Source organism: Mytilus trossulus, chromosome 14 (assembly GCF_036588685.1).
Source record: "Mytilus trossulus isolate FHL-02 chromosome 14, PNRI_Mtr1.1.1.hap1, whole genome shotgun sequence".
Lineage (NCBI taxonomy): Eukaryota > Metazoa > Mollusca > Bivalvia > Mytilida > Mytilidae > Mytilus > Mytilus trossulus.
Genome location: NC_086386.1, coordinates 26,009,318 through 26,034,084, shown reverse-complemented (window position 1 = coordinate 26,034,084; position 24,767 = coordinate 26,009,318). Strand labels below are relative to the sequence as shown.

Sequence of the window (24,767 nt, the reverse complement as noted above, 5' to 3'; positions counted from 1 at the left end):
GCATTGACGTTCATTTTCACTGAACTAGTACACATTTTTATTTAGAGGCCAGCTAAGGCCCATCATCGGGTGTGGTAGAAGACCCATTGGTGGCCCTCAGCTGTAATCTGCTCTCTGGTTGGGATGTTGTTTCATATTTCCCCATTTAACAATTGAATATAATTGATACAATCACGACCCTTGAAAAAACTAAATTAAATATTTATTAATTAATCAACTCAACTTTGAAATAGAGATCAAACAGTTTATTGAATTGATAAACTCTTAAACCATTCTAAAAATTGAATACGATTGAAATAGTGACCCTTAAGTATCAATAGGACTATAAACAATACCCCAATATTGGGTGTATATGGCTTCGCAGCTTGCTTTTAATACTTTTAATAGAAAAATCATATGAAGGAGATGCATTCATGTACATGATGTACACATGATGTAAAGCACAACTTGCAGAAACTCGAAATGCGCAACACAAATCATAGGAACTCGAAATGCCCAACATATTTTTAAACAGTGTTTGCAATAATTCAGACTTTAGTCTAAATATTATATCAACGCGTCCCAGAATTTAAAAAAAAAAATAGACGTGATAATTAATACATCTAATTGCTATTTGTCCGCCATTACTGGATATCAGACAGGTTCCTCGTAAAGTTTTGACGTCACAATACAAAATATTTGACGCCACAATGGAAAAGTGATTGTTGTATGCATCAAAAGTTCAAGCGGCCGGGTCAGCAGAGATTTGCGATAAGATATTGGACTAGTTTGGACTCCAAGAGATTTCAATCAATTTTACAGTTTATATAATTTGCCAGGACTTGTTTGAAAGCCACAGGCACTTGTCTTAAAAAAAATCCTATATACCTTAAGGTTCATGTGGACCCTATGGCTAAAATGGACGTATTTTCACCTCAAAATTTTCTCTGAGTACAGGCAAACCTGTGCATCTGGAAAAGTTTTAAGGCATAGCATGCCCTAGATAAATAGAATTCAAATGCATTGTATGATTTAGAAAATTTATTAATTAACTGGATTTTGCCGTACACTTTTTTTCGTCTCTGCAGAAGATGATAAAATTAACAAACAGTTGAGTTTACCTTGATATGGTCCACTCAGGTACACAGTTTAAAAAAACAATTATTGTCAGGTATCTATTGTCCATCTAATGTCCATGTCAATTAAAAATGCTCACTTTAACTTTTACCTGAGGGGAAGTTCTCAAACCTGTTTCCCAACTTAGTTTATTTTGGCACCTTCTGGAGGAATGAAAAAAAGTGCACGGCAAAATCCTGGTAAGTTTTTATTTTTCTAAAAGATAAAACATACTTAAAATTCATTTATCTAGGGCATGCTATGCCTGAATTTTTTTACAGATGCGCAGGTTTGTCTGTACTCAGAGTAAATTTTGTCTGTACTCAGAGTAAATTTTGAGGTAAAAATACGGCCATTTTAGCCATAGGGTCCACATGAACCTTAATATACAATGTAGAGGTATATAGAAAAAAAAATTGAGACAAGTGCCTGTGTTGAAAGCTGATCTTTGTGATCTGATATCTAACATTTTTGCCCTTTTTTTATGAAAGAAAAGTTAATATTGATCATTTTATCTGGAAGCAATCAAAATGTTTATTATAAACCCACTGTCAGGGGATATTCTGAGACAGGGGACATCAAATATTTATCTGAGGGAATTATTCATACCTGTAATTTGTGGACGTTGATTTTATTTTCGGTATTCAGATAAATTACATACATCGAATTTCGTAGTTTTTACACTATTCTATCATAAGAAGATAAATGGATTATGCATTGGATATAAATATTATATCTGAAAATAATTTGACCCGTTTTAACAGTTTGATATAAATAATTCGAAACTAAAAAAAGTAAACTTGTAAACACGATGGCGGCTGCCGGTGTAGCTGCACCACAAACCGGCACACAAGACGACGAAGAGTGGCTTTATGGGGGTAAAGTATTCGATTATAAAGATAGGCATACCTTGATGAATATGTTAGCTTTGCTTCATGTTGTTTTTTAATGAGCAATCGCTGTTGCTAGAAGAAAAAGTCTAATGCAACTTTTGTCACTTGGATTATTATTTTTTTTATTTATATTTTACCAGACTAAAGACATATCTTAGTACTCCAAATATTATAGCAGTCTATTATTTTTAGTATTAACTTTCATAACTTCATTAAATGATCTCTGAATTCATATCGTAAATACCCTCATCGATCGATCAGACGTCATGATTATGTGGACCAGTTCCAGTAGTGGTTTCTAAAAACAGGGTTGAATGTTTTAAATGCACCTTATCACTATTTGTCCGCCAGTACTGGACATTACACATGTTCCCATGAAAAATTGACGTCATCATGTAAAATATATAATGCCACAATGGAAAAGTGATTGTTGAATGACTTCAATAGTTCTTGCAAGGACAAATTCTCGGGTCATCTGGGAATAGCGATAAGGTGTATATTGGTAGTGTCAAATGGTATCAGGTCCGTTCGCGCCCAATATACTTTCGCACCCTCCACGTTCGCACCTCGCAGGTTCGCACTCTACATGTTCGCACCCAATTTTAATTCAAATTCCAGTTGAATAATTGGAAAATCATGATTGTTGTTTTTAATTGCTTTGGTGTAGATACTGAATGTATTTATAGCTTGGTATGAGTAAAAGATTGAAGATTTTAAATGAAAAACACAAAAGATAAATGTTTTTAAAAGCTTGATCTCTTTGATCTGAAACAATGAAACAATAAATTATAGCAATACACTACTATAACCAAAACATGATCAAACATGATAAAATTTATTCAACACACATAAAAAAAAGTAGTCAGAATCTCACTCCATTTTGAAACAAGTCAATGAAACAAAGTTATAGCAATACACTAAACAAAACATGATTAAGAGTTATTCAACACAAAATAAAACGTTTACGGAATTCCACTTTTTTTTAGAAAGGATTTTTTTTTTTTTAACAATACACTATCCAAAACATAATTGAGATTTATTCAACTCAATCATAAAAAATGGCGTCTCACTTTATTTAGAGACAACGAAAACAATTGTACTTATAAGAATACTACATGCCAAAACTTGATTACACAGTTATTAAACCCAAAACCAATTAAAATTGGGCGCGAACACGTAGGGTGCAAACAGACTTTGGGTGCGAACATGTAGGGTGCGAAAGTGAAAGGGGGCGAACATGAGTGGGTGCCAAACTGAATGGGCGCGAACAGTCCTGGATTCGTGTCAAATGAGCCTTAATTTATTACTGTCATACATCAACTCTTATTCTGTAGCTACCATTAGAGTCAATTAGAGTAAAATTCAATCATTAGTAAAGGACTCTTGTAATTATATTGTTGGAGTCATTGCTGTAACAATGTAATTATTTTTGTTTTGTTTTGTTTTAGATGATAATAAAGAGTCACAAGAAAAAGCTAGCGGGTAAGCTATATGGCCTATATATCTGTATATGAAATAAACATTATAAAATACTGATGCATCTCTTTAAAAGAACATTTTGTTAGAAATACATTGAAATATAAAAAGCCTGATAAGGGATATTGTGGAAGTGCTAAATATTTATGATATTGCATGTACATTTTATTAAGTAATTTGTCCTGTTTTTATACATACTGTTTTCTTGTTAATTGGACTTATTTTGACAAAATTGAATTAAACTTACATTGACTTATTTCACAATTCTTCTTTTATAGTTGTTTGAAGCAAACAAAATCATATTTTATTTTTTTGACAAATATGTAGCTTACACATGCTACATGTATTAAGACCCTTCAATTAATATCTAAGGAAATGAAAGTGTCCTATCTTTCTCAGTATATTGAGTCATTTTTAGTTGAATAACATGAATATTTTACAGCATGATGCATATAAAATAATTACACATATATACAAATGTACATGTACCATAACATTTATCTAATATATCTTGAAATCTCAGCAGTTCTATATTAATATTTTTTCTCATTTCTAATTTTGCAAACATACTACATTATATCATCCTACTGTTCTTTGGCACACCATTTTAATATGAAATGCAGTAGTCACATGCTAGTAAAAATTGTGTTATATTTGATATAACAGGGCTGCTGACCCACCTAAACACAGTAGATCTGACAGAAAGGATGACAGAGAAGCTGGAGAATTGGTAAGGTATTAAAAATGAATGTGTATAAAAAGAAATTACATACATATGAAACCATATCAATGCACAGTTAAGACTTAATAAACTAGTTAGAACAGGAAGTGAATTGAAAATTTAAGAGTATAATTAGATGCATGTACAAAAAAAGTAAAATCACAAAAATACTGATCTCAGAGGAAAATCAATTTGGAAAGTCCATAATCACATGGCAAAATCAAAAAACAAAACACATCAAAACTACACAACGCATACTTTGTAATTGAAGTTTTTTTGAAAATCATTATTTAATTTTACATATTCTTGACACAAGGTTGATGCAGATATCTTTTTTTTAAATGTTGAATGTAAATGATAATTTTAGTGGGATTTGAATGGTTGAATTTTATAAACTTCATGCTTATAACAAAACAGGTTCTGCAACATTGTAATTTGTTTCAAAAATCTATTTGAAAGTATTGTGATAGCAAGTAAATCTTTTTATAAATTTTGTTTAAGACTTTGCTACATGTATAAAGATAATATGTAAAAAAATTAATTTTACAGAGTGGAGAGGAGGAATCACAATCACAAGAAAAAGAAAATGCTGCTGAGCGTGAATCAGAAGATAGCGATGAGGATTCTGATGATGATGTTCAGGTCACAATTGGTGATATACAAACTTTTCCCATGAATGAGTAAGTATGCTTTCATGAGCCAGAGGCGGATTTAGGGGGAGGCCCAGGGTGCCAGGCCCCCTCTTTATGGGATTTTTTTAAAAATAGGGAATCTCTGAAGTGCGACTGGAGAGGGCCCCCTCTTAGGCAGTCAGTAACTTATGAAAATTTCTAGATCCACCAGTGTGGGCTACATCATTTTTGTACATATGCTATAAAGATATAAGAAGGTGTGGTATCAGTGCCAATGAGACAAATCTCCATCCAAATCACAATTGGTAGGAGTAAACCATTATAGGTCCAAGTACGGCCTTTTATGCAAAGAAGAGTCTTGGCTCATACCAAACAGCAAACTCTAAAGGGCCCCAAAAATAATATGTTGTACATGCATGTATTATTTATGGAATCTTCATTGATCAAATCATTTAAACATCATGTCTAAAAATTCAAAGTGAAAATGTTACACTATGGAATCATTGTTATTATTAGGATACTGTATTTAATGGAATTTATCGATGCAGGTAATTTACGAATGAAAAGGTCTGACTGAAGCACAAATTACATGGATATATTGGTCTGTATGGAGTATTTGGCTATTTAAACTGACATAATCAAATATCCACAAAAAAACAACTATTTCTAAATCCCTGAAAAAAATTGGTATTCACCAAAAGAAAAGAATCAACAGTTACATGTGAAATGCAAGGAGTCATTAACTTTTGTTTGTTGAGTTATATCCGAAAAATATGTTACATTAAAAAACAGACTGTCTAAGTGTTCGAATTTACGGTCACCTAACTTTAAATTAAATCCATGAAATATATGGTAATTACTATCTGCTAGTTATCTTTTACATCATCAGTTATACTTTTATCTTTTCAGTGCATCTAGAAATTTATTTAAGACACAAGGTGGATACCACAAGGCTGCTGGTAAGAATATAACTTATGAAATTCTACAAACAGTAAAAATGAGATTTTATGTATGCATGGCACATGTATGGGGAAATTTTAGTTATGGAAATTTTTGTGGACAAAATCTTATCTTTTAAGAGAAATTTTCAGTTCTTGTTTTCTTAGATACTCAAAAACTATTATCATACCTCCATGAAAATGAACTTCATGTTTTATAAAAGATATTATACAAAGGAGTTTCATCTAAAGGTAGCAACCATCAATGCCCATTTATCAATGAAATGCAAAAAAACTAAATTCAACTCAACAACTATCACAACTGCCTAAAACAAGCTTGTTTGAGATACTTGCTGATAAAGTCAGATCTTTTTTTGATTTTTTTTTTTAGAGCACATTGAAAATGTAAACACATAAAATCTATTTATAGGTGGAGCCATCAGAGCCATAACATCAACAGGAACAACTAAGGGTGTGGATGTAGAGGCAGTGGGAAGTATTAATGGTGTTCCCACATATGACTTTGATCTAGATGGCATACAGGCTGAAGATAAACCATGGAGGAAACCAGGTCAGTCAAATTTATTTATTTGTATTAACTAAGAGTTTTAATATTGACTTTTAGTTATTGAGCTAAATTTGCAAAATAATATTCTTCTATTTACACTGAACATTCAGAAATGTTCGCAATGTTATTATGATTAGAGAAATATCAACAAAAAGGGTTTGGCATAGTGATAACTCATATTTTAAATGCAGAATGTCCTGAAATTGTAATATTACAAATCTCATCCTTTTGTCCATAGCCCACAGGTCAACAATCCTAACAATAAAAGCACAAAAAAAAAGAATTCAAAGTATTCTCACATAAAAAAAGATCTATGTACAGTGTTATCAATCAAAATATACATTACTATTAAAAGTATGCAATTATAAATAACAAATCAAAAAGCATTATTCTTTAAAATGTAAACCAATTACAGAAATGGATGCTTTACTAAAGGATTTACAATTTCAAAGGTTTGTAACTGAAATCACAATGGAGGTAAACTTAATCGAAGTGCAAATACTAAATTAACTAAGTTATAAAAACAATATTTATTTTCCTCACAGGTGCTGACATAACTGATTATTTTAACTATGGGTTTAATGAAGATACGTGGAGACAATACTGTGATAGACAAAGAAGAATGAGGTCAGAGGCTGGTTCCATGGGCGGAAGAACATATGTAAGTACAATGTACAAAATTCCCTAATTTAGATGGTGTATTTTTAAAAACTGAATGAATGAGCATATTTTACATTTTGCTGTAGGGTTTCATGATGAGAATTTATTGAGTAGATTCAGTAATTCAAAAACATGGTATTTTTCGTTTTTGTCGAGCCTTCGACTTATGTCGAAAAAGCGAGACTAAACAATCCCACATTCCTTCGTCGTTGTCGGTGGCGTCCACAAATATTCACTCTGTGGTTAAAGTTTTTGAAATTTTAATAACTTTCTTAAATTATACTGGATTTCTACCAAGTTTGGATAGAAGCTTGTTTATGATCATAAGATGGTATCCAGAAGTAAATTTTGTGAAAATAAAATTCCATTTTTTCCGTATTTTACTTATAAATAGACTTAGTTTTTCTGCGGGGAAATAAAAACATAACATTCACTCTGTGGTTAAAGATTTTAAATTTTAATAACTTTCTTAAACTATCCTGGGTTTGTACCAAACTTAGACAGAAGCTTGTTTATGATCATAAGATAGTATCCAGAAGTAAATTTTGTAAAAAAATAAATCCATTTTTTCTGTAATTTACTTTTAAATGGACTTCTGCAGGGAAACATCACATTAACTCTGTGGTTGAAAGTTTTAAAAATCTTAATAACTTTCTTAAACTATCCTGGGTTTGTACCAAACTTGGATCCCCATAAATTCAACAATGATAATGAAACCTTGTATGTGTCCTTCAACGATCAGGAGAGATAGATAAATTATAGATTTTGTTCTACAAAACTGCTTTAGAGCTTCAAAAGATCTTGCTTTTGCCTATAAATTCATAAAAAACATAAAAAAACTGTGAAAAAAGCCTTATTTTTGATCATGTCATTAATATTTATACATAAGCCAAGGTGTTGCTTAAAAAAATGTTTTGCAACAAGATGTAATATTTGAAGATGTGGATGAAATATCTATTATCAGTAAATGCCGTGGCTCATGTCTATTTTGCCAAAACTTGCTATGAAATAGCCAATTTTTAAGAAGAAAAAAATCAAATCTGACATGTTTATGACATTGCACTAATACTTGAATGGCCAGATTTTATAAATGACTTACTAATGTAGTTTTGTAATTTCATTTCTTTTTAATATAACTGAAATATGAGGGGTCAAATAATGGCTGCTCATTATTTATTGAACATTAGTTTAAGATTAAATTGATTGAAGAAGGCATTAATTACACATTAAAGAAGAGGAACTCATGTGTAGTAATGTGTTTGCATTATTTTTCAGGCACCTGTTCGACCCATTGGAGATCCAAAGAAAGATCTACTAGGTATTAGATTTGATCAGTTATGATAAATTTATTGATAAGTTAAAAGAAGATACGGAGAAGATACACACTTGAGGATAACATGTACAACGTTATCATTAGGCAATTGTGGTTATTGTATTTTATTTTATATAAAGTATCAAAGATCCAAAATGATTTGTCAAATTGGAGAAAGTTTCAGAAGTTTTTTTTACTGATAATGATTTTATAGTGTATTTGTTTATTATTAATTTCTGTAAGATGGCATTGTAGCATTTTAAAAACCCCACATGTTTTTTAAAAATACAAATAATGTAATCTGTACTAGCACATCCATTTAAAGATTTACATGTAATTACTTCAATACATGATAGGCTAGGACTATTTAATTTTAATGTACATATATATAACCATGCTCCATTTTGATTTGATGAATAAAATTGTTGTTTTCAGGTGATTCAGTAAGATCTGTTCCTGTCCTTGAGAACAGGAAGCCAGTCACTACCAGAAAAATTGCTGGTACCATTGATGTAATAGGGAGTACAGCTAGAGATTCAAGGCGACCAGATAATACAGGAGATCCTATTCCCACTACAGGGTAGATGAGTTTTATGTTTGTCTTCATTGTAAAATACAATATGTTGTATAAGAGAGAAGTATACCACTACAGATTTTCTTCATTTTAAACAGATTTTGAATGCAAATATGGACCACATAATTGCATGTCGTACAAAATTAAAACATGTATATACACAGCTAATATACATTTGCAAATCTTTTAAAGACCGTAGTTCATTTGTACGTAGGCATATATTAAAAGAGAGTGAAAACTATGTTTTGTCTTTTAGGAAATCTTATGCAACAGACCCTACAGCAGGAATGGCTGGCTTGCCACCAGGGATACCTCCTCCAGATTATTCAGTGCCACCTCCTGGATTGCCACCACCTGGATATCCTCCTCCTGGTAAGTTTCCTGAAATATATACAAATATGATGAAAAAGGGAGATAACTCATATTAATTTTTCAACCATGAAATCTTAGATTATTTTTATCCCACAAATAATAATTATTTCACAGTATTATGTAAAAAAGAAAATTGAATGTCTATTTTCTCATCTTCAAAGTTGTTATGTTAGTTTTTTTGTCACACAATTTGCAAGGGTTATGGTTAAAACAAATAAAAACCATAAAACAATTGTAAAATATTTGTTTTCATCTGTTACAGATATTCTATATCGATTCACCAAATAATGATGGCAGCTATAAAGCATTTTTCCAAACTTTACCATTTTCAAAGAACCCCTTGATATATAATACAATCCTCATAACTTTTTGTTTGAAAATTTTGTAAATGATGAAACAAATAGAAAATCCATCTTCCTAATTTTTAGTTTTTCATATATATGTATTTTCGTGTGTAAAGGTTTTGTTAATTACATTCTAGGTGTTCCGTTCTCCAGTGTTCCGCCTCCTGGGGCCATGCCTGGCTATGAACGTAAGTAGTTATTTCTTTTTTCAACAAAATCTGCTTTTAAAATGATAAAACTATAGAGAAAATTCATCAATCAAATTTTTTACTTCTGAAAAAAAATGATGTAATAAACCTGGGGTCTGTTGTTCAACTTGTCGTTAGTGCTAACGCGTCGTTAAAATTTCTTAATCATTCGATTAAATTTAATCATATGATTAGTGTGTTGTTCAACTTGTCATTAATTTTAACGCTGCGTTAAAAAGGCTAAAACTGTAGTTAAACTTAATCGACCTCTTTGAGGTGTATTAAATTTTAATCATATGATTAAAGCATCCAAGATGGCTGCAGTACCAATGCAAAAATAAGTTTATCCTTGAAATATGAGATGTTTAAGATATATTTAGCTCCTGGAAAGAGATTTCAGCTATGAAAGAGCTTTAATATTTGAAAGAAACACAATATATTTGCTAGGAGTTGAGTTGACACATAAATTGGCAAAAGATTTGACAAGATGGGGCGAAGGATCGGACGCACTCATTAATTGGTCATTTGATAACAGAATGAAACTGCACATTTCGGCTGATTTCCGTTTGTATTTTACCGGCTCAGTGACGGTGTTGATTGCAACGACGGCCACATAATTGTGCGGAATCATTCAATAAAATATTACGCAAAACAGCTTTATAAATAATAAATGTTACCATAGCATTAATGTACAGGCCATAGGTGATTTTGGTAGCAAGTCTTTGCTAATTACCCCATTTTTCGAAGTTCAAATAATAGCACATTCTCTGGGAGCGCCCTTGACCTAACAGTTTACGCAGGTAAATTTTAACGGGTCAATTCGTCCCGCAGATAGCTCGGACCTTACGGTTTTTATCTTTACACAGGAGTTTTTAAACATTATTTATTTTCCATGTACTATTAAAACTTATGTTTGACGAGGAACCAAATAATGGACGGAAAATGGGGGGAAAAGGGGGAGGGTGTTCCAACAGTGCCTAAGTTAAAATGATTGTTCCAACTATATGTCTCCTTTCAAAGGCTTTGATTGTCAAATAAAACTTTGAGGGGTTCAGACCCCAGATACCCCTCCTTAAAGTCCACTCCAATTATTTATTATGAAAATGTTCTACCGCAAATGTTTTATGTTAGTGATTTCGTAAAAAAAATATGAGTCAATTATATATCTCATCTTTCTCAACTGACGTGTAATATACAAACTCAAGCACCTGTTATCAAGAATCTGGAAAATCTCATTTGATTTTTTCGAGTGTCAGAGATATTTCAAAAGAAGCAACTCACCCCCGTTGGGAAAGAGGGAGAATTTCACTTACTAGTGCCGGTCATTCAAATAATTAGGATCATTGCAAAACCGTGATGATATTACGTTTGATTTATTTAACACTCAACTACTCCGGTTTAATAGTCCGAGTAAGACATGATACAGTGGCGGATCCATAAACTTTTCCTAAGGGGGGAGGGGGGGCGCTGACTCACCTAAGAGGGGGCCGCTCCAGTCATGCTTCAATGATCCCCTATATAATCAACCAAATTTTTCCCACGAAAGGGGGGCCCGGGACACCCAGCCCCCCCCCCCCCCCTGGATCCGCCTATGTGATAAAGTATAAATTGCGACAATATTTCCCAAGAGAGTTTGATCGATTACTGATCGATGACTTCAAGACATCAGTCGAGGACAGATCGAATATGATCGATGAGTGTTCGATTACCGATCTGATCCATTAGTTTAGTCTGGATATTAACAATAAAGGGCATGCAAAAATCCAATAGCGAAAATTACATGGAGAAGTTTATATATTGACCATTTATTATATTATGATCGTGTTTTTAGCGACACGTACATGTAGGTCATAAATTAATTTTATTTAATGGAATCAAATATTTATCTCCTAATGGGTGCAATAGGGGTTCATCGGCGATTTGAACAAAGATTCCTTGACATGTAGCGGATAAAAAAACTCATGGTTAGAATTCCTAGAACATACAAGGTACAGTGACTAATATTTCATGTATATTTTGAACATGGAGAGGGTGCCCCTGGCATATCATTGTCATTTTGTTTAGTTTTATTTGTTACCTTATCTGACTTCGGACTCAGACTTCTTTTAAGCTGAGTTTTACTATGCGTAATTTATGTTGTTCTTTATTCTACATTGGCTAGCGGTAAAGGTGGGATGTTTAGATCTCTCAAATCTTATTTAACCCCAACGCATTTGTCACGGCGCTCGCTCATGTCAGGAGCATCTGACCTTTGTTAATATTGAATGTTTTATATGGGGTGGGGGTCCCCTGTCCGTTCATTTTCCATCCTTCCGTCTTTCCGTCCCATTATGGTATATAGTTATTCCACATAACTCTTCATACAGTTTGAATTCTAGGAAGTTTTAACTTGGCTGTCTATTTGTACATATATCCAAAGGTGTGCATGTGGTCAGGGTTTTGATTTTAATTAATATTTGCTCTTTTGAAAGATAGTTGAACTTGTCATTTTTGGAGTATATGCTTAAATAAAAAATGCATTTCGTTTGCGGATGGATAACTCCTCCCATAGTTTATATTCTAGGAAGTCTTTTAGTTTTATGACTATTTAAACATATACACTGAAGATGTGCATGTGGAATAGTAGATAATAAGGACATACTATGTAGATGTGCATATCGACATGAAATTATGATTCAGGTTATTTTCTAGGAGTTACGCCCCTTTGAACTTATTTGCCTCAATGTACTACTGCAGCAGTTTGTCACCAACAACAGAATTTCATGAAACCTTTTAGATTGTAAGGACATACTATGTAGACGTGTATATCGACAGGAAATTACGATTTATGTTTTTTTTTCTTAAATTTTTTTAAGGTGTTTTGGTTTAAAATTAAATTTACATCTGCGGAGGCACAACAATATCTAAAATAAAGTCTCATATTTACTTTCTTATAATACAGTTACCTCAGTATGGAGTGTGTGTGTGTGGGGGGGGGGGGAGCATCACTTTGTCTAGATTCATTTTCACTGGACTAGTACACAATTTTATTTAGGGGTCAGTTGAACCCCGCCTCCGGGTGCTGGATTTTCTCGCTGCGTTGAAGACCCGGTATTGGTGGCCTTGGCCGGTTTTATGTTCTTTGGTCAGGTTGTTGGCTCTTTGACATTTTCCCCATTTCCATTCTCAATTATATCAATCAGTCTGAGACAAACAAACGATGTAATAACATTGTGTGATCTCATGATCATGTGTTTGATATTAATTATTTGCTTTGTATTTCGTATTTTTCTGCTGAAACACGTTGAATAAATATATTGGAGAGGTGTTTATAACTTTTGAAAGGTTTTAAAGAATATATTGTTATTTTAGAGTAGATAAGAATTAACTGGACATCTACTTGCAAACACTAAATGCATACATATATCAGACATCAATTAAAAGAAAGTATTTCAAACAAGAAGCTGTCACAGTACTTTTTGCCCAAAAAAATAGAAACATAAACATAATCCATAGTTATTTTATTTATAGTAAGAAGACATCTTTGTTGGTTAGTTGTACAATATCATCCAATGGTAAAAGAGACTACACAAAAGGGACCAAATAAGCATCTGCTACTTGTATACAATCGGCTATTTGCATGTGACTGTAATTGTCTTACCGCGATTTGTCATACCTAGGCCTTTAAAATTTATAGCTTATTCAACGTTATGAGTTTTTCTCGTTGTTGGAGGACGTACGATGACCTATAATTCCTTAACTTATATGTGGAAAACCGGGGTAAAATCATGAAAATCACGGCCATGAATCGGATGCATTCTTGACCGGAGACAATTCAGATCACTGACATTATTTCTGGATCTTTTTGAGTTTATAGAACAACAAAATGTTGCATGATATTTCAAATGAAATGCAAATTTTGATTATTACAAAATGTACCCATAACCATTTCATGGTAAACAGGGACAAACAAATTGGCCATGCCCGGCATATTCTCAGGGCATTACTTGACTTTTCACTGAAATTATTTTTCCATTAAAGAACATTTCATTGTGAACTGGAAGCAAAACTAAAAGTGAATATGATTCCATAAAAAATATGAACATGTTATAAGATATTTATTCAATAATTATTGGTACCCAAAAACTGTTTAAAAGAAGAATGTTATGATTTAATGTAAACAGGGAAGTTATAGAGGCCCTGATTTACAATGCATTGTGGGAAACACTTGCTAACTACCCAAACTTAATCATATGATTAAAAATTAATCGCATGATTAGTAAATACAATGATTAAAATAAGTTGAACAACGAAATTTAATCATTGCATTTACTAATCATCCGATTAACTTTTAACGAGTGATTAAAATTAATCATATGATTAGTTTAATCACAAGTTGAACAACAGACCCCAGATTGTATTACAAAGGTACCAAAGTACTTAAAGATTATATTTTCTATTAGCATAACCTTGTTGAGGATGACCCAAATAACATAATAGTGGCATATGTTTTTTTCTTCAGAAAATTAGTGATACTATTTCAATTTATCAAAATCACCATTTTAATGCATTGATTTGAAAGTTGTCTATTAAGCTATTATTATTATTGTACAATTTTGTAGTTTGGTGAAATTGACACATAATATATAGATATAAGAAGATGTTATGATTGCCAACTCTTCATTTAAGTCACAATTAGTAAGAACTACTTTTTTAAAATGAAGGCTTTATATCAAAAACATAAAAATAAAGAAGATTGAAAATCTTGATAAAAATGACATTAATACTTTGTTTCAGATTACTACCCACCACCAGCAACAAGGTTTGTTTATTTAACATCTTGATGAACAGATAATGGAGCATGATTATTAACTTGTAGTTTACATTTACTTTAATCTAACTAAAATGTAGTGATACATATACCAACAATAACAATTTCAAATATATTTATGTGCTTTGAACATTTATTTGCATAGTTTAGATTAACTTTGCTTGTTTAGTTCCACTTTTTGTGCCCCATTTATGGGCATTATGTTTTCTGGTCTGTGTCTCTGTCTGTCTGTTCATTCGTCCATCGGTCTGGCCTGCTTTAGGTTAAAGTTTTTTGTGGAGGTAGTCTTTATGAAGTTGAAGTCCAATCAATTTGAAACTTTGTACACCTGTTTGCTATGATATTATCTTTTTAATTTTAATGCTGAATTAGAAATTTCCCCCTGTTTTGAAAGTCCACTAAACACAGAAAATGATAGTGCGGATGGGGCATCCCACATTCTTGTTTTTATACGCCCGTCGTCTTTTAGACGGGACGTATTATGGTATACTGTTGTCTGTCCGTCGTCCACACTTCGGACAATAACTCAAAAACACTTTCACCAATTTCCATGAAACTTTAGTGAATTGTTTATATCTATTGACGTAAGCTCCCTTTCGGTTTTTTTTTAATTTCAGATTTTAAGTTTTGGATTTATGGGGCTTTATTCATAAAAAAGTCCGTCCGTTTGTCCATCTGTCGTCCACATTTCGGACAATAACTCAAAAACACTTTCACCAATTTCCATGAAGCTTGAGTGAATTGTTTATATCTATTGACGTAAGCACCCTTTTGTTTTTTTTTAATTTCAGACTTGAAGTTTTGGATTTATGGGACTTTATTTATAAAAAAGGGGGGATTTTCAACACTTCGGACAATAACTCAAAAAAATTTTCACCAATCTCCATGAAACTTTGGTGAATTGTTTATATCTATTGATGTAAGCTCCCTTTCAATTTTTATAAATTTCAGATTTAACATTTCCGTGTTATGAATTTTTATGCTTAAAAAAGGGGGGATTTTCCAATTTTGGGACAAAAACTTATACGTCCGTCTTTTAGAGCAACGAGCGTATCATGCCCTAAAGCGCAGCCCTTTATTAATGATGTCTGCCTTTCAGAGTCTTTTAATCATGAATTTTGAGTCCATTCATTAGAAAGTATCAACATTTGCTTTTTCCTTTAAATAACTATGAGCTAGGTTATAGAATTTGCATACTTCCTCCCATACATTTTAGTTGGTTCTAAAATGATTGAAAGTGACTAATTCAAATAACATTTTGTTGGAAGTCTGGTACTAGAATATTGCATCAGTTCTAAATACTTTTTTATTCCCCACCTAGGGGCATTATGTTTTTGGTCTGTGTGACCATCTGTCTTTCTTCTGTTCTTCTGTCTATCCTACTTCAGGTTAAAGTTTTTGGTCAAGGTAGTTTTTGATGAAGGTCAAGTCCAATCAACTTGAAACTTAGTACACATTTTCCCAATGATATGATCATGCCAATTTTAACGCCAAATATGAGTTTTGACCCCAATTTTAAGGTCCACTGAACATAGAAAATGATAATGAAAAGAAATTTGATTTGGTTTGGGAATCTGTATAATATGAACACCTTCTTGATAAAGGATAAATTAGAGTTTTTAGTGTTGTTAAAGAGAGATGCTAATATATAACTAACTCCTATGAAACAACTAAACATGCACAGGAAATAGAGTTTCGATACTTCTAATTTCCAAGAATGTGTTTCAAGGTTGACATGAACGACAGGCAAAACAGATCTTTCAGGATGTAGGACTTATATCTATGTTTATTAACTTGCTTACTAATAAATTAACTCACAAGTTATATAGGTTTTCATATTATTAAAAATTAACACATTGTTTATACTAACAAATCTCTGCATAATGTATATACTGGTGAGAGGGCTTGCAAACTTACTTATTATATTTACCTTACAGAAAGTCTCGAAGGTGAGATACATATGTTTTATTTTTTGGCGGTACTAAAAAAAAAGATAAAACATTTTTGCATTTTCAGCAAGAAAGGAAGAAAATAAAAGAATAAATCATTGATAATGAACACTTTTAAGTTATATAATAGGAATGAAGTCCTGTATGTGATGGTTGCATGTGTAGTAATGTATGTTGGGACAAGGTATTCATGACTTGCAATAGGTTATCACTATGTAAACAATCAGTGTCACCTTATAAACAAGTAAATATTCCCAAATATGTGTGATATTTTATGAAGTTGAATAGGTATCTAAAGTTTTGTTAAGATGAATTATTTTTATTATGCTCCCTTGCCTTGTTGTTGGGTCATTAAGTGTTACCCTTTTCTGTCATTTCCCTAGGGTACATTTTTGAAATTGGTTTCTGTTCTCTTAACTCTAGAATGCCTCAACCAAATGTTACATAACTTTTATACAATGCTTATTACATGTAACACAAAACATTGATCAAATTTGACATTGGTTGGTGTCTCTTTTACAGTTCATGAGTTGTGCCCTTGTATAACCAATGTCTATTTTCTATCTTAAGTTTGTCACAACAAAATGTTATGAAACCTTTACATAATGCTTAGTACATGTACCACAAAACACAGATCAAGTGAAAAAAAGAACAACTAAATGTTGACATTCAATACAGTTAAACTGCATAATAGAAATATCATGAAAAAAATTGTGACTTATGTACAATAATTGGTTAAAGGAATGCATGTTACATTAGCACATGCCTATATGCCTAATTTGCTTAGTGGAGAACAGTTGAAAACTAGCATGTTTCAAAGTTGCTAGTTATATCGTTGGTGTAGGTTATCAAAAGCTCTGTATGTATATTGTATTTGCTTGTTAGTATATGTACTATCACAGTGCTAGTCCAAATAATCATGACGTCTGGCAAGGCTATTTCAATTTAAAAAAAATATTATTAAAAAAATAGCTTTGCCAGACATCATAATTATTTGGACTGCACAGTGTCTTAAATGATTGGAAAAAAACCTTTAACTTATCATTATCCTTGTTAAAGAATTACTTTAGTAATCTGCATATTCCCATAATAGAAAATATCCAGTATTAAAGATTCTTCCAAATATTTGATATATAACCAATGGAAAATCTTTAGCATCATAAGAATTATAGGTCAGCTTGATTTATGTATAGAATCATTATTAGGTCTTTACTTAACCTTGACCTTATTTGCATGGATCATTGAAAATGTTATGTTTTTGTGAACAATGACGTAGGATCTTGATTTTAAAGGCTTGGAACATAAAATTCCCTTTAAAATGCTAAAGCAGACTCAACATTTCAGCCTATGAACCCTTGTAATTGTTCTGTCTCATATACAAGAACTAGTGGAAATCTAAACCTAAGCAGTATATCAATTAAATAATGATGCAGATACCTTTTGCCAGTGATCCCTGTCAGATTATTTGTCAAAACCTGAATGGATTTATGAAGGTTTGTCTCTGATGAGAACACAGATATTAACCATTATTCCAATTTACAGTTACATGAAGGGATTGGAGTGTTAAAATGCATTACAGATTCTGGTGAAAATAAAAATACAAATTGTATCATGGCATATAGATTTTCCCTTATGTACATGTAGCACAGTATGTTTAAAGCTTGATGTTGTTTTTCCAAATTAGTTTTGAGGCAATCCACTTTTAAAGTTCAGAACTTACGGTCTTTGAGGAACATAGTTATAGGAAGATGTGGTATGAGTGCCAATGAGACAACTCTCTGTTCAAATAACAATTTATAAAAGATAAAACAATTATAGGTCAAGGTACGGCCTTCAACACAGTATACTTATTCACAAATATTTTATTTAACATCTCAAACACACCTTTTGTTTTTTTACAGATTGGATGAAAGAGGATCTAGTTATTATGATTCACAGGCATATGGGGCAGCTTATAATGATTCACATTCAGCTTGGGATAGCAGGTAATATAGTGTTTGAATGTTATTAGCATATCAGCTGATTTTTACACAAGTAACACATTGTTTTAGTGTACTGTTAAGTTACTATTTATAGCATATTAATTGATTCAGTTAAAGATCATTTTGCTGATGATTTTTTGTGATTTACAATCAAATTTCTTCTTATATATTCCATAAAAGGATACATTAACCTTTTTTTTACTCTTAAAAATTACTTGGAATAACTTATGCTTGCAATGTCTCACAGTGAAAAACACAAAAATTGAGGGATACATATTAATTTTGATATACTGAAAAGAAAGATAGTGGTAAAATACAGGAACAACCGTGGATCAAACTTAACTTTAATTCATACCAGCTTGAATGATTTTTAACTGAATGAAAATGTATACTAAATATTCCAGAACTTTGTATTTATGCACATTAACATTCAAGTATTGCACATTGTGTGGTAAATGTAAGATTGCTCACATTTAGAAATAACATTTTATAAGTTTTGTCTGAATTCCTTTTCTGCATTTACCTGCAGGAATGGTCAATATTAAAAAAAGAATAAAGTTAAAAGACGGGTTGTATAAATAAGTGAGGAGATACAACTTACAGATTTCATGTACAGTCTCTTTTGATTCAACATGTTTTAATATTATTCTCCATTAAATAATTGAAAAAAATTAGAACTTCACACACATTTTCCTAAAACCATTATTTTAATTTTTGAGCAGAAAGAAAAAGTAAGTAATTAGTAATTACCAATGATTAAGCCTGTCTCTGTAGAATCTTGACATATTGTTGTGCATGGTGGGAAACAAGAATTTCAACTTCCCTTGAAAGTGGTGTTGGTTACATATAGCATCCCAAACCATATATTGTCAGCTATTTTACAGCATTGCTTTACATAATTGGGTATGGTGGTGTGTAGTACGACATGTCCTCCTTTGTTCATGTAATTATGAATACATGTCATGTTTATTTTCAGATAACAAAAAACCAATTTAGATATTTATGTTGAAAGATTAATGATAGCTATATAGAGAGAATGAAATTTAATATCTTTTCTAATATTTAAAATTGAAGTAAACATCGATAACTTTAAGAGTTCAAAGGACCTGCTTTCAACTCAGATTTATGATATATTGACCCTAGCTATTCTATCACAAATTTGTTCAGTATATGAATGAAATATGTGTAATTTGACAATAGGCAAAGAACAGACAATCAATTAATTTTTTTTTCCTTGCCTAAATGTCTATCCACACAAGTTTATGATCATAGGGAACGAATGAAAACAAAACTGCATCCAAACTTTCTCCAGATCAATCTTGTAGTCATTTGTTAGGCTTGTGATACAGGTTGATAGCAATTTGTAAGGCAGTAATAGACCACTTTCGAGTTCATCCGTCGCGGGAGAAAACTCGTCAATTTTACTCGCTTTATGACGTCATTTACCAGATTGAGGGGATCGCCTGTATCCCTGCACTATTTACGTTCATCAAGCGTCTTAGTGATTGTCATTGTGTAGGATAAACTAGAAATAATGGTTGTTCTGTAGGTACTTGGTGACAATTCCCTAATGACAGCAAGGCTGATTGTTAATTTTGAGAATTCAATTTGCAGAATAATTCATACAATATAGAATTATAGTTTTCCAACCACTCGCTCAACATTGGAATAGAAGTGACAAGCCCCTATACGCACAAATGACGTTCACTAAAACCAGAGTTTTTTGACGGAAATGCATTGAACTTGAAAGTTGTCTATTTGTGTTGATAAAACCATGCGTGATTTGTAATCATTTCCAAATTCAGTGTATGAGCTAGATGAAAATATGTAAAGGTATACAATAACTTTTTTTGTTTTGGTAAGATAAACAACTACAAAAATTACATAGATTCTTTAGATTTTTTACAATGACATGAAAAATAACAGATTGATCGATATCTTGACAAAACATTACTTACCTAAAAAAAATCATATCTCTTTTACCACCACAATAAACAAATGAAAAAAGACACAATGTGACCTATTTTGTAATAGAAGTCATTACACTTATGTATCTAGGGCATAAAGGTTGCTTCAAATCAAGAGATATTATTTCCAAGTGACCAAAGTAATGTAACTCAAGGTGATGACAAAACTATGTGAGCATCATTCTATCTTATTTGTGTTTTAGTCCTTCTTAATGTTTACTTCCTTGACAATTTTTATTACTCAATTGGGAAAATAAGAGAATATTTGTAATTTTATATATCCTATGTTTTCATTTGACTTAAGTTGAATGTAGACAGTTGACAATGTTTATTTGCTGTGTTACATGTGAATTACTCTCAAATGATTAATTTCAAGCGATTTTTATTGCACACTGTAGAAAAACTGCAAGAGAGATAGTTTTTTTTCCGTTATAAATTTACTTGCCACTAATTTGATAGAATAGATATTTATAACTTCCAGTTTTTTTAAGTTAAGTTTTGTGATAAAAATATTAAATTTTTTTCAGGGGTGCTGGTTACAGATGGGATTCTGGTCGTGAAAGAAGTCCAGCTAGGTCAGAGTCCGATTTCAGCAGGTAATTTAGTATGAAATTGTGTATAAGATACAAATATGTGTTTTGAGTTGATGCCTTTTAATGCACATTTCTTACTTTGTTTGAATCATAACAGTGATAGTGTGTTGAACTATTCTTGTTAATTTGGTAAAGGAAATTCTTTTACTGATCCGTGTAAATGAATTGCTACATTTTTTTATTTTTGTTAGCAACTTATTCATTGTTACATATATCAGGATCTTAAGGGCATACAATACAGTTTTGATCCTGTATTTACATTTTGATAGAAATTTCCATAGAGACCATTTTTTACCTGATTAAATCAAATATATGTAATAAAAAATATCCCTTCATGTGCTACTTTTGGAGTAAAATGAGATTGAAATTTTGTATATTTGCTCAAAATTCTGATTTTCCCTTTTGAAAGAAAGACATATCTTTTTTGTTTAAAGAGAAACACATTGTTTTTTGTATTTTATAAGTATCCTAAAAAATTATACATTTTTATGCCCCACCTACGATAGTAGAGGGGCATTATGTTTTCTGGTCTGTGCGTCCGTTCGTCCGTTCGTTCGTCTGTCCGTCCATCTGTCCCGCTTCAGGTTAAAGTTTTTGGTCAAGGTAGTTTTTGATGAAGCTGAAGTCCAATCAACTTGAAACTTTGTACATATGTTCCTTATGATATGATCTTTTTAATTTTAAAGACAATTTAAACTTTTGACCCAAATTTCACGGTCAACTGAACATAGCAAATGAAAGTGCGAGTTCAGGTTAAAGTTTTTGGTCAAGGTAGTTTTTGATGAAGTTGAAGTCCAATCAACTTGAAACTTAGTACAAATGTTCCCTATGATATGATCTTTCTAATTTTATTGCCTGATTATATTTTTTACCCATTTTCACGGTCCATTGAACATGGAAAATGAAAAGTGCGAGTGGGGCATCTGTGTACTTTGGACACATTCTTGTTTATTCAGAAATAACTCATATTGATCAAATGGTCATGAATGTAGTAGAAACATCATTTTTTGCTGTATATTTATCAAATTTAAAAAAAATTGCACTATTTATGTTTTCATGAAAATTGGCACACATAATCTTCTCGTGTAATCAAAACAAATGGCATTTTAAAAAAGAACTTGTTTTTATGTTAAATATGTTTGAATGATAAAAATCCGTCGAAAACTGAATCTTTTACTGATAAGTCATAGCTTGACGTTGCGAAAATAAAATTCCTGAGTAGACCACATAGACTAATGGATGCACAATCATGGTCAGCAAGTTAATATTTCAAACATATATTCAAAGGGGGAACATTGTAATGTTAAAACAACAATGAGCAAAACACACCCGGGATGACAAAATTCAGAAGATAAAACCAACAGCCTGATTATATTTTTCTGTAAAAAGATAATTGCTAAGTATTTGAAAATACCTTAATTTAAATCATGTAAATTGTCAATGTATTTCAATTCATATTACCTTAACATTCAAACAGACATTTTTTGAAATTTTAAAGTTCATATTTCAACATAGAATTAGCCCAAATATGGTCATTGTCACACACTTTCCTATCTCTTTGAACTACATGTACAGTATTCATAGTAATGAGTAAAACATGTATTTGTAGCTCAATTCATTAACCTATTTTATGTGGATTTCCTTTTTCTGTTTCTTTTATTTAATGAATAATATCTATTAATAATCTATCTACCTTGCAATAACATACTGATATAGTTTCTGTTATACTGCAAAAAGTATATTTTGTGAAAATATTAATAATAACCTTATTTTGGGACCATGAAAATGTGTCAGTTAAAGCAGGATGTTGGAATACTTGGGTGAAATGTTATGAATCTATAGTATACATTTAGTTAATTGTGGGTGTAATGGTGATACTGTCCATGATATGCATGCTTATGAATGTATTACAATAACGATTGGATTCAACAAGATAACAACTCTCTATGATTGCAGTTCAGGAAGTGAGAGAGATTTCAGATACAGAGATCGGAGATACGATAGAGATCGGGACCGAGATAGGGACAGGTAATTGTTTAATCCGCTTTTGGAAAACTATTTAGGAAGGGGTACCTGCTATCAGGACTTAATTAATCATAAATGTTGGGCAAAATACTTGTAATGAAGTCAAAATTATATCTTTTGTTAAAGATAATGCAATTTTTTCAGATGCAAAAAGTAAATGTATTATTGAAAATGTTAATAGTAAGGTTGATTTTGTTTTCAATAATTCATCACTAATTTTATTTTCTCACTTAATGCTTTCATGGCTAATGAAATGGTTACAGCTTCAAAGTATTTACATATAAATAAAACTAGTGGTGTAATTGAAATCAAGTCACTGCTTTTGGCTCCTGCAACAAGTATATTCTAGGCCTGGAAACATCATACATAGAAAGTGTTTGGGAATTTGTTTGATATGAGAAAGTACAAGAATAATTAATTTAATTTCAGGAGTGTTAGAGACAGAGACCGTTACAGCAATAGAGACCGTGAAAGGGACAGAGATCGTGATAGGGACAGGGACCGTGATAGAGAAAGGGACCGTGATCGTGACAGGGATAGGGACCGATACAAAGAAAGAGACACATCCAGAACTAGAGAAGGTTCTAAAGATGTCAGGATTAAGGAAGAAAAACATCATAAATCTAGTAGAAGGTTAGTTTAGTTTATGATTGTTATAAAAAATTAAGGAAATGACGTAAAATTAATATAATTGTATTTGATAAAAAATATTGATTTTTAAAATCAGATTTCAACAATTTCAAAGATGTTTTAAAGTGTTTCAAATTGATAAACAAATTTGTAATGGAAAATTTTATGCATATTAATTTTATTATTATTGTTAGTAAGCTAAAATATTATAGATAAAACAGTTAGATAATGACATTTTCCTAATGATGAACAGAAGAGGAAATTTAGTAATAGAACAAATCGATTGTTGGCATTCATCTCATTTGACTATATCATGTCACCAGTTAAGTTGGAGGAGGAAGCTGGAGTACCTAAGACCTGAGACAGAATAACTGGCAATCCAAGGCAAACTAGATTGGAAATTGAACTTACTTTGGGTCAAGAGTGGTTTTTATCTAATTGCTTATTTACAATTGTTTTCCATTTATTTTATGTTTTTGAGATTTTGATTTTATCATTTGATAAAGGATTTTTTGTCTTTGAATTTACCTTGGAGTACGGTATTTTTGGTATTTTACTTATTGTTAGTATTGTAGATAAACTACTTTTACCACTTTGCAACCAAAGCCCCTTTAGGAATAGGAAATTTACAGTTTCACTTTCATATTCATTTCAAGACAAAGACAAACAGAAAAACAATAGTACACAAGACACAACATAGAAAGTTAGACAGCATCATGAACCCCATTTTTAAGAAATATTTTTTTTAAATTATAAAATTCATACAAAAAAAAAAAAGTTTGAAATATAGAGTAAGTTATTTTAAGTACATAAAATTGTATTTTTTATTTACAGGAAAAAAGATGATGAAGATTCTGACCACCATAAAACTAAACATAAAAAGAAGAAGATTAAGAAAGAGAAGGATGACGATGATCAGTATCCTCCCACTCTTACGCAGGAGATGCCGCAAATTAAATCAGAACCTTCATCATGATCTTCATTGTCTTATGTCATTGTGTCATCTTGTCTTGTCAATAATAAATGATGTATATATAA

General features: G+C 31.6%; 2 protein-coding genes across 3 annotated transcripts in view; one reads left to right on the top strand and one right to left on the bottom strand.

Annotated features, from left to right (window-relative positions):
- LOC134696467 (uncharacterized) overlaps positions 1-1,799 on the bottom strand; it is a 6,738-nt gene extending 4,939 nt beyond the window's left edge. Inside the window, exon 1 of the mRNA XM_063558294.1 lies at positions 1,705-1,799. The gene's annotated coding sequence lies outside the window, so the exon portion shown is untranslated. The remainder of the gene's footprint in view (positions 1-1,704) is intronic.
- On the top strand, positions 1,799-24,767 carry LOC134696466 (pre-mRNA 3'-end-processing factor FIP1-like). 2 transcript variants are annotated; one of them, XM_063558292.1, is made up of 17 exons: positions 1,799-1,973; positions 3,437-3,470; positions 4,131-4,194; positions 4,735-4,865; positions 5,727-5,776; positions 6,186-6,326; positions 6,869-6,984; positions 8,259-8,301; positions 8,731-8,875; positions 9,126-9,241; positions 9,723-9,773; positions 14,550-14,574; positions 18,434-18,517; positions 21,009-21,077; positions 23,031-23,102; positions 23,529-23,732; positions 24,564-24,767. In XM_063558292.1, exons 1-17 carry the CDS (start codon positions 1,907-1,909, stop codon positions 24,703-24,705), a joined length of 1,554 nt encoding a protein of 517 aa, XP_063414362.1. In that variant the 5' UTR covers positions 1,799-1,906; the 3' UTR covers positions 24,706-24,767. The 2 variants fall into 2 exon arrangements, with proteins under 2 accessions (XP_063414362.1, XP_063414363.1); XM_063558293.1 differs by lacking the exon at positions 23,031-23,102.

Coding starts and splice junctions, on each gene's coding strand:
- LOC134696466 (XM_063558292.1), top strand. CDS start 1,907: ATGGCGGCTGCCGGTGTAGCTGCACCACAAACCGGCACACAAGACGAC. Junction 6,985..8,258: donor CCATGGGCGGAAGAACATAT/GTAAGTACAATG, acceptor ATTATTTTTCAG/GCACCTGTTCGACCCATTGG. Junction 9,242..9,722: donor ACCTGGATATCCTCCTCCTG/GTAAGTTTCCTG, acceptor ATTACATTCTAG/GTGTTCCGTTCTCCAGTGTT.